Source organism: Lactuca virosa, chromosome 4 (assembly GCF_052849685.1).
Source record: "Lactuca virosa cultivar CGN04683 chromosome 4, Lactuca_virosa_CGN04683_v6, whole genome shotgun sequence".
In the NCBI taxonomy this organism is placed as follows: domain Eukaryota; kingdom Viridiplantae; phylum Streptophyta; class Magnoliopsida; order Asterales; family Asteraceae; genus Lactuca; species Lactuca virosa.
Window position 1 is genome coordinate 104,930,094 of NC_136429.1, and position 14,216 is coordinate 104,944,309.

At 34.2% G+C, this 14,216-nt stretch overlaps 3 protein-coding genes across 3 annotated transcripts; 1 reads left to right on the plus strand and 2 right to left on the minus strand.

The window, feature by feature from the left end:
• The first annotated feature begins 702 nt into the window (after positions 1–702).
• On the plus strand, positions 703–5,731 carry PHO2 (phosphate 2). Its single transcript, XM_079043827.1, has 9 exons — positions 703–1,172; positions 1,491–2,005; positions 2,089–3,325; positions 3,432–3,557; positions 3,650–4,036; positions 4,112–4,175; positions 4,277–4,416; positions 4,501–4,812; positions 5,043–5,731. Exons 3-9 carry the CDS (start codon positions 2,099–2,101, stop codon positions 5,274–5,276), a joined length of 2,490 nt encoding a protein of 829 aa, XP_078899953.1. The 5' UTR covers positions 703–1,172; positions 1,491–2,005; positions 2,089–2,098; the 3' UTR covers positions 5,277–5,731.
• A 3,763-nt stretch (positions 5,732–9,494) lies between these two features.
• Positions 9,495–12,155, minus strand: LOC145106911 (putative 2-carboxy-D-arabinitol-1-phosphatase). Its single transcript, XM_079043829.1, has 7 exons — positions 11,912–12,155; positions 11,541–11,692; positions 10,731–10,850; positions 10,457–10,556; positions 10,072–10,211; positions 9,915–9,994; positions 9,495–9,738 (listed from the first exon to the last, which is right to left on the minus strand). The coding sequence occupies exons 1-7, from the start codon at positions 12,039–12,041 to the stop codon at positions 9,612–9,614; spliced, it is 849 nt and encodes a 282-aa protein (XP_078899955.1). The 5' UTR covers positions 12,042–12,155; the 3' UTR covers positions 9,495–9,611.
• Positions 12,156–12,813: 658 nt separating this feature from the next.
• Positions 12,814–13,626, minus strand: LOC145104862 (uncharacterized). Its single transcript, XM_079042028.1, has one exon. It carries the CDS (start codon positions 13,624–13,626, stop codon positions 12,814–12,816), a length of 813 nt encoding a protein of 270 aa, XP_078898154.1.
• Between the last annotated feature and the right edge of the window lie 590 nt (positions 13,627–14,216).

Consider the following 14,216-nt stretch of genomic DNA (forward strand, 5'->3'; position numbering starts at 1 on the left):
ATAAAATAAGTCTTCCTACTTTCAATTCTTTTTTCATTTTCCTTCATTTACTTTTATTTGTTTTTATATTTTGTATCCCTAAACTAATTTTGATGTAACAATTTGTATCCTTATAAGTTTAAATTTTATATATATTTATATTTTTTCCCCTTAATTAATTTTTATTTAACAATTTTCAACCCTTATAAATTTAAAGTTAAATTATTAGTATTTTATACATTATAATTTGGTCCCTTATTATATTTTAAAGTTCTATTTTCGCCTCTTATATAATTTTTTAATAATTCTTTTTTTATTAATTTCTTAAAGATACACTTTCAAGTCAATTGTTTGTATCTATATTTTATTTTGATATTTTTGTGCTCCACTTTATATGATTTAATCGTCTCTATGATATATATGGTGTCAAACTGCGTTTTTTAAAATACCGGAGCTTTCGCAGCAACGCGCGGACGGTCCAAACCCTAGTTGTCATTTAATTACCATCCTATAACGAATGAGATGCTGCCGCTAAAAAGTTGATTTTTTAATTTGGTTTTATAAGTATGACGGGATGAGAAATTGAGGTTTTTATGACCTAACTTATAATAATAATAAAAAAAAACAAATTGAACGCATAAACAGGTGAAAGACCGGATACATCCAAAAGCGAAGTGAAAGAAAAGAAAGATGCAGTTGGGAAAAGAAGTAGAAGGAACAAGAAGGGTATATTCTTTTCTCACAATCGGATAATCGCTTGGCTTTATATTTTAATACCCCTCCCACCCCGTCCCACTCAAAATCTCACTTACATCATTTTCTTCAACAAACAAACAAACAATTTCAAGATTTCATATTTTACTATCTACACAGACAACCACAAGAAGATAGAAGAAGAAGAAGAAGAAAAGAAGAAGAAAAAGAAGAAGGAGGGGAAATGGTTTCTTCAAGCTTTTGATATGCTTGATCATGGCGTGACAGAGGGGATTTAGGGAGGAACTTTCCTCTCTGAAATCCCCACAAAAGCAAAAGCTAAAAGGCCTCCTTTTTCTTTGAAATCTGTATGTGTGTGTGTGAGAGAGAGAGAGAGAGAGTGTGTGTGTGTGTGTGTTAAAGAGGCAACTGTGTGTGTCTTCTGCAATTGAACTTCACATGAATGAAGGAAGCCTCGTGATGTTTCTTAGCTGCAAACGGTACATTTCTTTTCTTCAATTTTGCTTCTTGTTTTCTAATGGTTTCTTCATAAGATCATGATTGTGCCTAGGAAACCGATTCTTTTTTTTTTTTTTTACTGTTTGTGTTGTTTGATAAATTGGACTCTCCAAAATTGTCAAAGACACAAACACATAAACGAAACCCACCATTCATCTGCCACCAATTACTTCATCTTCATAATCATCTCCAAAGTTATGACGAAGAAATACTTTACAAAAAATACTTTTTTTTACAAAACTCTCTCATTAACAAAAACTTGTTTGAATTCCTGCTAATTTTCGGTTAAATTTCAACAGGTGCGTAAGCTAACGGATCATGGCTGCTTTAAAGTTTAAACCCGCAGTGGAGAACCTTTCTCCTTTCAGGGAATAAATAGATCATCTTCTCAAAATAGCCAAATCTCCATCGCATAAGCTTATAATTAACTTTCTTAGTATATGGTGCCTCGTTTGCTTCTTTTTCTGTATTATCTTTTTTCGGTTGATTCATCTTCTTCGTAAACAAACTCTCCACTCGCAGGCAAATCTCCTTTTGGCAATTTACATATCTGGCTTCTTTAGTTCCTTTCGGAGCCATTTATATATATATATATATATATATATATATAACTAAATTAAATAGATCCTTCGGGCAAATCTCCTTTGGCAATTCCAGAATTCACTTCTGGTGAAAACTTTGATCCAATTTATTTGGGGCAAATCTCCTTTTGGCATATCGGGTGTCTCTTCCAGACCCCATCTATCGAGGCAAATCTCCTTTGGCAAATTATCTCCGGTTTCTTTGGAGATCCTATCACTTTCTGTATCACAAGGTACCTTATGTTTCTTGATTCTATCAACTTTTTTGTTTTAATTTTGTTTAATTCTTAAAAATGGTTACTTTTTCTTTTTCAAGGATTGAAGTGATGGATGTGTTTCTAAGTGATTTCGATAGCTACAGTGAAAGCAGTAGCTCTGATGATCAAGAAGACGATGAGTTCATGTACAGTGGACAAGCAAGCTGTATCCTCTCAAATCTTCAAGAAACCATTGGAAAAATCGATGATTTCTTGTTGTTTGAAAGAAGATACGTTCATGGCGACATCGTTTGCTTGATAAAAGATCACTCACAAATGGGAAAAGTAACAAACTTTGAGATGCTTGTAGACTTGGAGAATCTTAACGAGAAGAAACTAAAAGACATCAACTCCAAAGAGCTTCAAAGAATCCGTTCAATCTCAATGAGCGATTTCGTAATTTCCGGTCCGTGGGTCGGTAAAGCTGACCAGATAACCGATTCGGTAACCGTCCTGTTCGATGACGGGTCAAAATGTGAATTTACAATAACGGACATGGAAAATCTCATACCGATCTCTCCCGATTTAGTCGATGATTCACAATACCCGTATTACCCGGGTCAACGAGTCAAACTCGTGAACTCGACCCGGTCAAACTCGACCCAGTGGTTTTGCGGGTCACGAACCGAAACCCACAATGAAGGGACCGTGTGTAATGTGGACACGGGTTCGGTCCACGTGACATGGCTCGGGTGCGCGTTATTTGGTTCAGAAGGTGGTGCACCGGTGCCACCATCTCTTCAGAGCAAAAAAGACTTGACCCCAATTTCGTGTTTCTTGAATTGGCAACTCGGTGATTGGTGTGTTCTACCAAAAATTTCCCACTCGGGTTTTCAAGAAATCTTTGTGATTGCGAAAACAAAATGTAGAATTGATGTGTTATGGCAAGATGGGAGTGAATCGTTTGGGTTGGATTCGAGTTGTTTGAATCCTGTTAACACACTCGATGCTCATGATTTTTGGCCTCATCAGTTTGTTCTTGAGAAAGGAACTTCAGATGATCAAGAAAATAGGAAGTGGGGGGTCGTGAAGGTGGTGGACGCGAAGGAAAAGACAGTGAGGGTAAAATGGGAATTGGAAAATGAAGAGAAAAACGTGGAGGAAATTGTGAGTGCGTATGAACTGATTGATCACCCTGACTATTCATTTAGTCAGGGTGATCTTGTATTTAGGATGCATAAAGGACAGAATTTTGAGAAAGATTCTTACAATTCCTACTTAGATCATATCGGGATTGTGATTGGCTTGAAAAATGGCATTGTTGAAGTCAAATGGGCTACGGGTTTCACATCTAAGGTACGAGTTTCCTTCTTAATATCGGCTAAATGTACCCAATTATAGCTTTGCATTTAGATGACATTGCTATTTCTTGTGTACGTATAATTAATCAATGCTTATACAGGTTGGGCCTCATGAGATCTTTCGAGTGGAAAAGTCTGAAGGCGTATCAGCTACACCACTACTTAACAATGGAAATATGGAAGAGAAATCCGACCATGATACCCGTTCAACTGACCCCACCGAAAAGGTAAATTAACCAAAAAAGATAGAACATAAGATTGCAATTTTGTCACATTAACGTCTATAATATTGTACTAAACTTTTACTTTATATGGTCAGGATTTATTGGATTCAGATGATGATGATGTTGATGTTGATGATGATGATGATGATGATGAGAAAGATTGCTTAAAGATGTTGTATGATTCCACTACTTTTAGTGTCCCACGAGCTGCAATCGGGTTCTTATCAAATGTGGCTACACGGTTTTTCGGTTCTCAGAACTACACAACATTGTATGTTAGTTCAGACCATGTATCTGATTTTAACAAGGAAGATGATCAGACATTTGTGGAGACAAAGTTTGAAGAATCCGAGGATTCAAAGGTTGTTCCGGTTTTATCGAATAGTGAGAATATGAAAGAAATTAGGCAATTTGACATGGTTAATGACTGCTCAAACCACCACTTTGTTGATAGTCCTGAAAAGAGCTCCATATCAACTCAGGTTAGACCTCAATTTCAAAAATAAACAAAAGAAAATCAAGGTCTCAAAATATCTAAATGTTTTGGGTTCTTGTAGGTGAAAAAAAGTTGGCTAAAGAAAGTTAATCAAGAATGGAACATTTTGACAAACGATCTTCCGGGTAAGAAACGTTTTTATATTCTTCTTCATTTTCTTGAAATCAATGACAAATTTTAAAGATCCCGACTCATCAATTTTGAATCTTCATGTTCATTTTCACAGAAACAATATATGTTCGTGTCTTTGAAGAAAGAATGGATCTAATTCAAGCTGCAATTGTGGGAGCATCTGGAACTCCTTACGAAAATGGTCTTTTCTTCTTTGACATTTTCCTCCCCCCTGAATACCCTCACGAGCCCCCGGTAATCTTTTATTTTTTTACTATAATTAGTATTAATATTAGGGTTGAACTTTTTTGTCTGATGTGGTTGTTTGGTATCCTACAGATGGTGCATTATAACTCTGGTGGACTTCGGGTGAACCCTAATTTATATGAATCGGGGAGGGTGTGTCTTAGCCTTCTGAATACATGGACAGGAACCGGAAGTGAGACATGGAACCCTAACGAGTCCACAATTCTTCAAGTTTTACTCTCTCTTCAAGCTTTAGTGCTTAACAAAAAGCCGTATTTCAATGAAGCGGGATATGATCAACAGGTGGGAAGTGCTGAGGGTGAAAAGAATTCGTGTAGCTATAATGAGAATGCCATTCTCATGAGCTACAAATCCATGTTGTACATACTTCGCAACCCACCTAAGGTACAATTTTTTTTTTTTTTTATTTTTTTATATTTGCCTTGTATCGATCTATAGATGTAATGTGTAAAAAACATAAATGAGCTTCTCATCTTTATCATAGGAAATAGCCCTAGACAATTATGTGTTTGGGACAAGCTTTTTGGGCTATTTTTGGTGATGAGGATGATGAGGGTATTAACGTCTTTTTGCATAGATGAGAGATATCTCATCTTTTTGTTTAAATAATGTAGCATTTTGAGGCACTTGTGGAGGAGCATTTCAGCAAACGATGTGGGCAGATCTTGATGGGTTGTAAGGCCTATCTTGAAGGGGTTCCAGTAGGAGGCGAAAATGTTGAGACCGAAGGGCAAAATGGTAATTCTATGGGATTCAAGATCATGCTCTCAAAACTTGTCCCTAAGCTCGTGGAAGCATTTGCCTCAAAAGGGTTTGATTGTGGTGAATGTAGTAAAATGGAATTGTAAGTCATCATCAAATAACATGGTCCTTTTTTAGCTCAACAAAGTGCTGGATCCGAAAGAATGTACAACTTTCAATGCATTAGGTGCAAACTGTTGATGCGTTGTTAATTCGGATTTGACAACTTGTTTGCTGAAAATGAAGTTGTAACTGTTGTATACTATGTAGAATACTGGGGTTTATCAGCAATTATTGTATAAAGGTTATGTACACGACTACAAGGAGTTCCTTTTTGGAAGTTGAAGATCTCGAGTTTGGAGTAATGTACAAGTTTTAATGCACAATTTACGTGCCATTGAAGCATTATTTATCTAGATTTGATGGCTCTTTGTCTGAGAATGGGAACTACCAATGTGTGCCATGTAGAATATTGGGTTATTGGTGTGGTTTATTTGGATTTGTAATATGCATTTACCTTGTAATATATTCATCAATAATAACAGACTTGTGGATGTGTTTATTGGCGTAGTTTATTAAATCATTGAACAATATACGAGTGTAAGATATGAATTGTGTTTTAGTTAATTAAAAAAATAGGATGAGACCTCAAAATAATAATATATTTTTATTTCATTTGTTTACTTCGATTACTATTTGATTTCTTATGCTAACAGTGTTCTTTGTGCCAATGCTTATATCAAGCTTATAAATTATTAATGATGTTATGATTATAAATAATTGCATATTATGTTTCGTGTAAGCTATAAATGATGACAATTGAATCTAAACCAATACTTATAAGTTCCTTTAAAAAAAAATTTGGAACGGCCGAAGATTATATTAAAAAACTAGCAAGAAGCTACAAAAAACATATTACAATAGAATAGAAGCTAAAGCAGGATTATGAAGTCAAGCAGTCCAAACAAGCTTAGCTTTGCTACACCTATTGGAAATCCAAAAAAACGTCATTTCAACAATATCATCGAAAATAAGAGATTTCATAGGTAACACCGTTCCAAAGATGGTGGAATTTCGAAAGTTCCAAAGACAACAAAAGGCCGATATCACCACCGCATCAAAAGCCTTACGTTGACCATCTCCCTCAAGTGAAGTGAATCAGACCACGAGAAGAGATCTGAAACCGTAAGATGCTCAGGTATATGAACATCCCACCAAATAGCAATCATGCTCCAAATATCAATCAACTACCTACATCCTGCAAAAATATAATCAATAGTCTCAACAGACATATGACACATCGGACATAAGATCGACTGCACCTCAACCCCACGATACGATAATCTCTCCCTAGTAGGGATACTCTCCATCAAAACTTACTTATTTGCATGTTTTTATTACTTTTGTCCTTTGGCTTTTTATATATATTATGTTCTTTGCAAAGGTTGTTAAAATAATGAATTTGTGTAAGCCTTGTATGTTTTAAGATAAATGAATTTGCAGAAAGAATTTTAAACCATTTGGAAAAAAAAAATATGTGAATGATAATTTGTGAAAATAGATTTCTATAAAATATTAAAACACTATGTAAAAACAAGATTTCAGAATAAAAATAAACAAAAAATAAATTTTATGGTGGAGGGAAGTATGAATTATCATCTAGCGATCCTTCATCCAAATATCCACATGATCATTCCTTGTATCAAATTTTCTTTCTCGGTTCATCCCAAAAAAACTGGAATGGTCTCACACGACACACCTTTTTTTTTTACTAAAAATGAAAATATATAAAAATAGTGATAAATAAAAAAGTTGATAAAAAATATAAAACTAATAATGATGAATAAAAATTACAAGACTAAATAATAATTAAAATATATCATCAAAAGTACATAAAAGTATTTCATTCCCAACTCATCCCTGTGTTATTTCACGCTTGTGCAGTGACATGGCTAAGATTTTGTTTTAGGATAAATCAAATAATTTACAAAATATGAACAAATAAAAAAATACTGCAAGTGGTAACAAAATGTAACAATGTATGATTTTATAGTAAATTGTTTTGTGTTTTTGGCCTAGCGGTAGGGAGTGATTCTCTCAAATGAGAGGTCATGGGTTGTCTCTTAGGAGACATAGGTGATATGTGAGAGTTGGTTAGTTAGTTTGCAGTTTCAAGGAATTCACTGTGAAGATTAAAATGCAATTTGATCTATTCAAAAAAATGTTGCCTCAATTCTTTAATCGACGTGCCTCAAAAAATAAATTATTTCTTTCATTATGAAATTAAGTTTTAAATAGGGTGGGTCATGTTACAATTCACAGTCTTATCATTTTTTATTCAAAAGAAATATAAATTTTATATATAATATATATTTCACTTTAAATTTGTGTGAGATAGGCCAAGGCTCACTGATGCACCCGTATGACTACGCCTCTGCGCTTGTATGCTGATACCGCATTCAACTGCGCTCTGATCAAATAATCTTGTGGACGAAGATAAATTTGCATATCATTATAATTTGTCAATTTAAAAAATGGAAATATAGATGTTTAAGGGCACAATGGTGCGACATCCATCCCAATTTAGGACCTTTTTAATTGGTACTGAAGCAGTATCTCTCCGTCGGTGCCCCTGTATCCCAAGACTCCCCCGTATCCTTTCGCGGCCATTCCAGTACTAGATTTGGTGGTGGCAAATAAATTTATCCTACGACAATTTCCAGGACTAGATTTGAACGAAAGAGTGATATAGGGTATGTTGCTATATTAAAAATGCATCAGAAAATTGATTTTTCAGATAACTGACCATTGGTTTGACCCTTATCCATATATTCGTTTTTTATGACAGTTTTTTATAGTTTTATGACAGTTTAAAACTGTCATATGACAGTTTTCAGACAAAGATCTTAAAGTTGGTTTTTGGTCTTAATTCTGATATATACGAAAATAACATCAAACATTTTTTGTTCTTGTCTCTCTGAGTCTTATCCGATTAAAGATTGGCAGTACCACCCAAATACTTTAATCTGAAAGTGAAACCACAATTCTCAGAATTTCCAAGGCTATTTTATCCCGATTTTCTTACAAGGAGAGAGAGACAGAGAGAGAGAGAGAGAGAGAGATTATAGTATTTAAGTTTAACCTTTAAATTTACAAAATCAGTAAAAAATCAAAGAAGACTTGGATGTTTTGAGAGATGATGTGGGTTCAAAAGAACAAGAAGAATTCTAGAGGAGAAACCGAGAAACCCACATCAGCACTCCAGTGATCGGAAAATTGATGTATATTTGTTGTATAAAAGGAAAGAGGAAAAGGAGATTTACCACATTCATGCTTCCCAAATCCCACATAGCTGGACTGGAGTGGTGGGTAAAAACTAAAAACTATAAAGAGGAGAGAAGTCTCATTTTTCATATTCTAAAGTTTTTGAGGGGGCAAAGTGTAACTTCGATTCTAACAGGGAGACGATGCCCGTTTGTCTTTGACATATTTCTCAATAGCTTTCTTGATCACCTTGTAGCCTCCCTCTTTTCCATGGACTTTGTGCATAAACATGCATGATAATGATGAAACTTTAAGATGAAGATTTCTCGTCACCTTTCTTTTAGCGATGGTATATACGTACATAGAAACGATCCAATACGTACATAGACTTTCAAAAAAGTTATTTCTATTTACCAGTGTTTCATCCACAGTGGCTTATAAACACATCTTCTATAAATAACTGAACATAAAGTTCATAATTCAAGACATGTAAATATGCATAATTTTCTCACATCTTTTAACATCCACAGGTGCTTAATTCCTGTGTCAAAAAGAAAGGTGATGAGAAATTTCCATCTTCGTATTTCAGTAGTGTTAGTGTTGTGTTGATTTTTACAGAATGAATCATCATTTTTCAACACAAAGCCGGGAAGAGGGAGGATACGAGATGATCAAGAAAGCTACTAAGAAGATGTGTATATTGATGTGCTTATGGCGAAAGGAAGACGCCTTAACTTAAGTAGTGGAAAATGTGAGAAGAAGAATTAGATCTAGGGGTGTCAAAAAAATCTGTATCGATTAAAATATTTATTGTTTTAGATGATAAAAGAAATAGCTACAGTTATCTCGTACCTTAGCATTTAAGGCACGCAATCGTACTCAAGGCAAAATCATCAAGGCATTGGTCTCAAGTTCCAACTTCCAATCTCATCTTTTTGGATAATGTACTATTGTTTATATTTTTCAGTAACATATCAGGTGAATATTTAATACTTTCTTTTATATATTTATTTGTTTCAATAACTAACAATAACATATTTTACTTTTAACAACATATCAAATAGAAAACAAAAATTACTACCATCTTAAATAATAATACATAACAAAAACAACTTAAGAGGTTAAAAGGGATGAAAAGAAATTTAAAAAATGCACAAGTGATATAGAGATCTTCATGTTCAATAAACATAATTGTAATCAGTGTACATATGAGCCGTCATGTTCAAAGATTGAAGCATGGGTTCGCCTTCCACATTCAACTTAAACACCGTTATCCCACCATTATTCACATCAACCGCCCGAAACCTAATAAATTGAAAATTCGGTTTCATTGTACTGTATAGTGTTTTACATGTATTGGACTGAGAGTGATGTCATCAGGGACAAAAACTACATTTTTTTCGTCCCGCCCAAAAAAGCTCTAAATCTATGGTTTGTACAAAGGACGTAAATGCCCTCCTCATCCTGAAATAAATACATACCTCTCGGGGCTTAGTCCAAGAGCCGTGCATATTAGCGCCCGTAATATTGATTTATGCGTCACGACAAGAAAACTTTCTCCCTAAAAAACAAAGTTTGTTAGCCATAATGGAAATGACTAAAATACCCTTTCGGGTGTAAACAAGAGTTCTTTCTTACGGGTGTGAACAATATTTCCTTCCATGCAATTTTTGCAGTGTCCCATAGTTGGCGAACAGGATAAACACCGTTTACATTGAAATTGGAGGGGTCTTGTCTCCACATTGTGTACTCCTTTGGATATATTCGCTTAGCATCCTCTGACTCCAAATGCTGAAACTCATTTAGTATAATAATACATAGAGACTATAGACATGACTTAATCTGGTAAGCTATATATATATATATATATATATATATATATATATATATATATATATATATATATATATATATATATGATATATCAGCGTTTCATTTTGATTTTTGACTTAATGCAAAAAGAATGAATTAATAGATAAATTCATAGAAATGAGTCTTTCCCCATTAAGTCCTATATGCTGACCATTTTTCATGCCTTCAAGATAGAATAAATGTGCCTCCTTCAATGTATCAAGAAAGATCAACGGCTCTTCCCTCCCCTCCCACAAGATTTCTGCAGTCGACTGCATCAAGATCACAAAATTTAAGAATTAGATTACATCTAAATGCAAAAAATAGCAATGTACTTCTATATTATTTTTTTATTAGAGCATTCTAACTCAATAAATTTACAAAGTACATTGCTATTTCTTGCATTTAGCTCTTTAATTTACCAAAAGCAATAGTTTCATATGGACCTTGGCACGAGAAATTGGACTGGAGAAACACTGGTCAAAATGTATATCTGCCAAAGCTTTCTTGCATCTTTCTGCTTGTATGATTCCAGTTTCTGTTAAGATTGATAAGTTTGAGCTTCCCTGAATGTCATAAATCAGCAGAAAATATCAAAAGTTATAATCATAACAATTCAGAAGTACAATTGATGTTTTATGTATCTGGTAAAATGAATATGGCTTAATGAAGAAATGTCCGAATGGAAAATTGGGATAATTTTCTATCTGGGATGCTCATGACAATTGTAACATTTCCCTTTTTGGGTAACTTTTGAGTATAAAGTTACTTATGAGCCCATTCACATCATTATAAAAATATGGCAAGATTGATTTGGGTCACATGAAGACTTTTGATTCTTCATTAACTATAACACTTCTCAAACAAACAGTCGTTCTTTATTCAGCTTCACTTATAGACACATGGGTAAAATTTCTCAAATTGTCTTTAAGCATAATTTATCTACACAACACTGGATGAAAAACAAAGTTCTACATGTTATTACCTTGTGTTCTCTTCTTTAAACACTATTTATAGACACATGGGTAAAATTTCTCAAATTGTCTTTAAGCATAATTTATCTACACAACACTGGATGAAAAACAAAGTTCTACATGTTATTACCTTGTGTTCTCTTCTTTAAACACTATTTATAGCGTGCATGTTTTACTCATCAAAGAGTGAGCTCTAATATCATCATTTTAAGAGCTTACGCCATGTCTTAATATGTGTACATGGTTTCAGAAAGATTAAAGGTAAAATAAAGAATGGCAAACCTGAACTCTACTTTCATCGTTCCAAGAGCTTAAGCCATGCCTTACAAGAGTCACTTGTTTCGGGGATGACAATAATTTCTGTGTAAGAGAAGTTGTTGCTTTACTATAATCGTACGCACCACCAGTCACTGAAGCATCATTGCCAATTGTCCCTGCAATGGTTGCATATATATACCTTAAATACTTCATCATTCAAAATCTTCTGTTACTCAAAATAACATTCAAACGGGTTGTTTGCGATTCCAACAAATCCAATTCAAGTTGATGACGATTAATCCACACAGATCAGCCAATCATTCAAAACGCATTATCATGTACAGCATAATCACGCAATTCAGTTAAAAGAAAAAGATCTAGGGTTAGATCTGAACCTGATAACGAACATAGAATCTGAAATCGTGGAGATGAACAGGGAGTGTAGGATTGAGGAAACTTTTGAGATTTATCTGCTATAGGATTGAAAGGTAAATGAGTAGTTGTTAGAAGAACTCTAGAGCCCATGTTAATCCAATGTGTTTGTCTGATTTTAGCATCAAGCGTTTTCTAAAATTGGGGAATATTTTATGTTTTGCTGGGAAGGGAATGGTTGAGGAGAAACCATATGTGAAATGAATGGATTAGGGTCGCCTGGGGTATTATCATCAGACTTCAATGGTGGGGCCATAACTTCAAAACTGGAAAATGTGGGAGTGCAGAAGATGCTCGTGAAAACCTAACTCAAACCATTTTTTTATTATATAAATAATAAACTTTTAAATTATTTTTTATTCTACTAATATATTAAGAAAAAATAAAATAATTTATTTAGTTGGATTAATAAATTATTTATTTTAAATATAAAACTAAAAAAATTATATTTATAAAACAAACTTAATAAAATAGATAAACAAAGTTACAATCAAAACATGAAATACAAGATTACATATATGGAAAATACAAACCACATAATTATTCATCAATACCAATATTCTATAATATATGTTCAATCAAATTGTTTTTAGAGTGTTATAAGTTTTTTTATTGTGAAGTTGTGCCCTATTGGTCATATAACTGGATAGGTATGCAATTCGTTAAGTGAAATATTCTAAATTTCGCCGTTGTCTTAAATATAGGTTCCATGTTTCCGGTTTGTAGGCCCGTAATTTAGAAATTCGGATGGATCATAATAGTAAATGTATGTACAACGTTCATCTTCCACAATCATATTATGAATGATAATACATGCAATCATAATTTTCCTCATCATATGATTGTCCCACTAAAGACAAGGGTGTTAAAGAAATGAAAAACGAGCTTGTAGAACTCCAAATGCTCGTTCAACATCTTTTCTAGAGGCTTCTTGATGTTCAGCGGACAACTTGTGTTTTCGAAGTTGGGGGGAAGTTATTGACTTGACAAAAGCAACCCATGAATGATATATGTCATCAGTGAGATAATATGTCATATTATTTTCCCGACCATTCATGACGTAACTCATATTTGGTGCTCGGCCTGCTAAGACATCATCAAAAATAGGAGACCTGTGGAGGACGTTAAAGTCATTGCGCATACCTGTTGTTCCAAATCCATAAGTCATATGACACAAAAGCTTCCCAAATGATTGTTGGTTTACCGCTTCTACCTGCATATTGTCCAGCTCAAGCGGTGGGACAATTTTTCCATGTGCAATACTGCAATGCATACAATCAATGCTTCCTATTATACCTGAAAATCCACATTCCTCCCCCACACAAAGTAATCTTACCAAATCAACTTCATTGGGACATCTAAGATACTCTTCACCGAAACATGAAATGACACATTCTACGAACTTTATTACAACATCCCTTGTTACAGTTTCATTCATTCTCAAATATTCATTTTGTGCATCTGCTGATGTCCCATACACCAAGACCCTCATAGTTATCATACACTTCTGCAATGGTGAAAGACCTTGTCTACATGTGGCATCACGTCTTTGTTGAAAATATAGGTCATTGGTTGTAACAGTTGTCACTATATGGAGAAATTGTTGTCTTTGCATATGAAATCTACAACAAAAGGTTGCTTGATCATACGTTGGGTTTTCAACAAAGTAGTCTTCCATTAAACGTGTCCGACTCTGGTCACGTTCTTGATCACAATACCTCCTTCTTGCTCTGGGAGAACGATCTCCTATGAGTAATGTAGTGATGATCGTTCTCCCAGTTCTATACTCTATTTATACTAAAGAGTAATGATAAGAAATAAAGATAATGTTAAATTAGCTTAACTAAATAAAATATAAGCATTCACTTCTTAATATATTATACTAAAAATTCAAAATAAAACTCTTACGGTGATCTAAGAATTCACGTTGCATCGCCCCTCTTTAACGCGGTCACCCTTCTTCTTCGGCGGGTGCAAACCCCGGTAGGGTGCTAGTTGTGATCGGTTTTCTCTTCTTTTTCCTTTTCTGGTGAAATCATTTGATGACAAGGAACGGTAAATGGGAATGGAGATTTGGGAAGAAATTGAATTGGAATCAGGATCAGGGCAAGCAATCAATGGAGGATAATCTGAATTCTCGTCAACAGAGTAAGGTTGATCACATATCTGTTTCATATTTCATTACAAACTTCCCTCCATCTATGGAGGTACAGGGCATGCAAAAACTTTGTGTTGATTATGGGGTTGTGGTGGATGTTTATATTGTAA

Coding starts and splice junctions, on each gene's coding strand:
- LOC145104862 (XM_079042028.1), bottom strand. CDS start 13,626: ATGGAAGACTACTTTGTTGAAAACCCAACGTATGATCAAGCAACCTTT.
- PHO2 (XM_079043827.1), top strand. CDS start 2,099: ATGGATGTGTTTCTAAGTGATTTCGATAGCTACAGTGAAAGCAGTAGC. Junction 3,558..3,649: donor CAACTGACCCCACCGAAAAG/GTAAATTAACCA, acceptor TTATATGGTCAG/GATTTATTGGATTCAGATGA. Junction 4,417..4,500: donor AATACCCTCACGAGCCCCCG/GTAATCTTTTAT, acceptor GGTATCCTACAG/ATGGTGCATTATAACTCTGG.
- LOC145106911 (XM_079043829.1), bottom strand. CDS start 12,041: ATGGGCTCTAGAGTTCTTCTAACAACTACTCATTTACCTTTCAATCCT. Junction 11,693..11,911: donor GATTCTATGTTCGTTATCAG/GTTCAGATCTAA, acceptor CAACCATTGCAG/GGACAATTGGCAATGATGCT. Junction 9,995..10,071: donor AGGAAATATTGTTCACACCC/GTAAGAAAGAAC, acceptor TTTGTTTTTTAG/GGAGAAAGTTTTCTTGTCGT.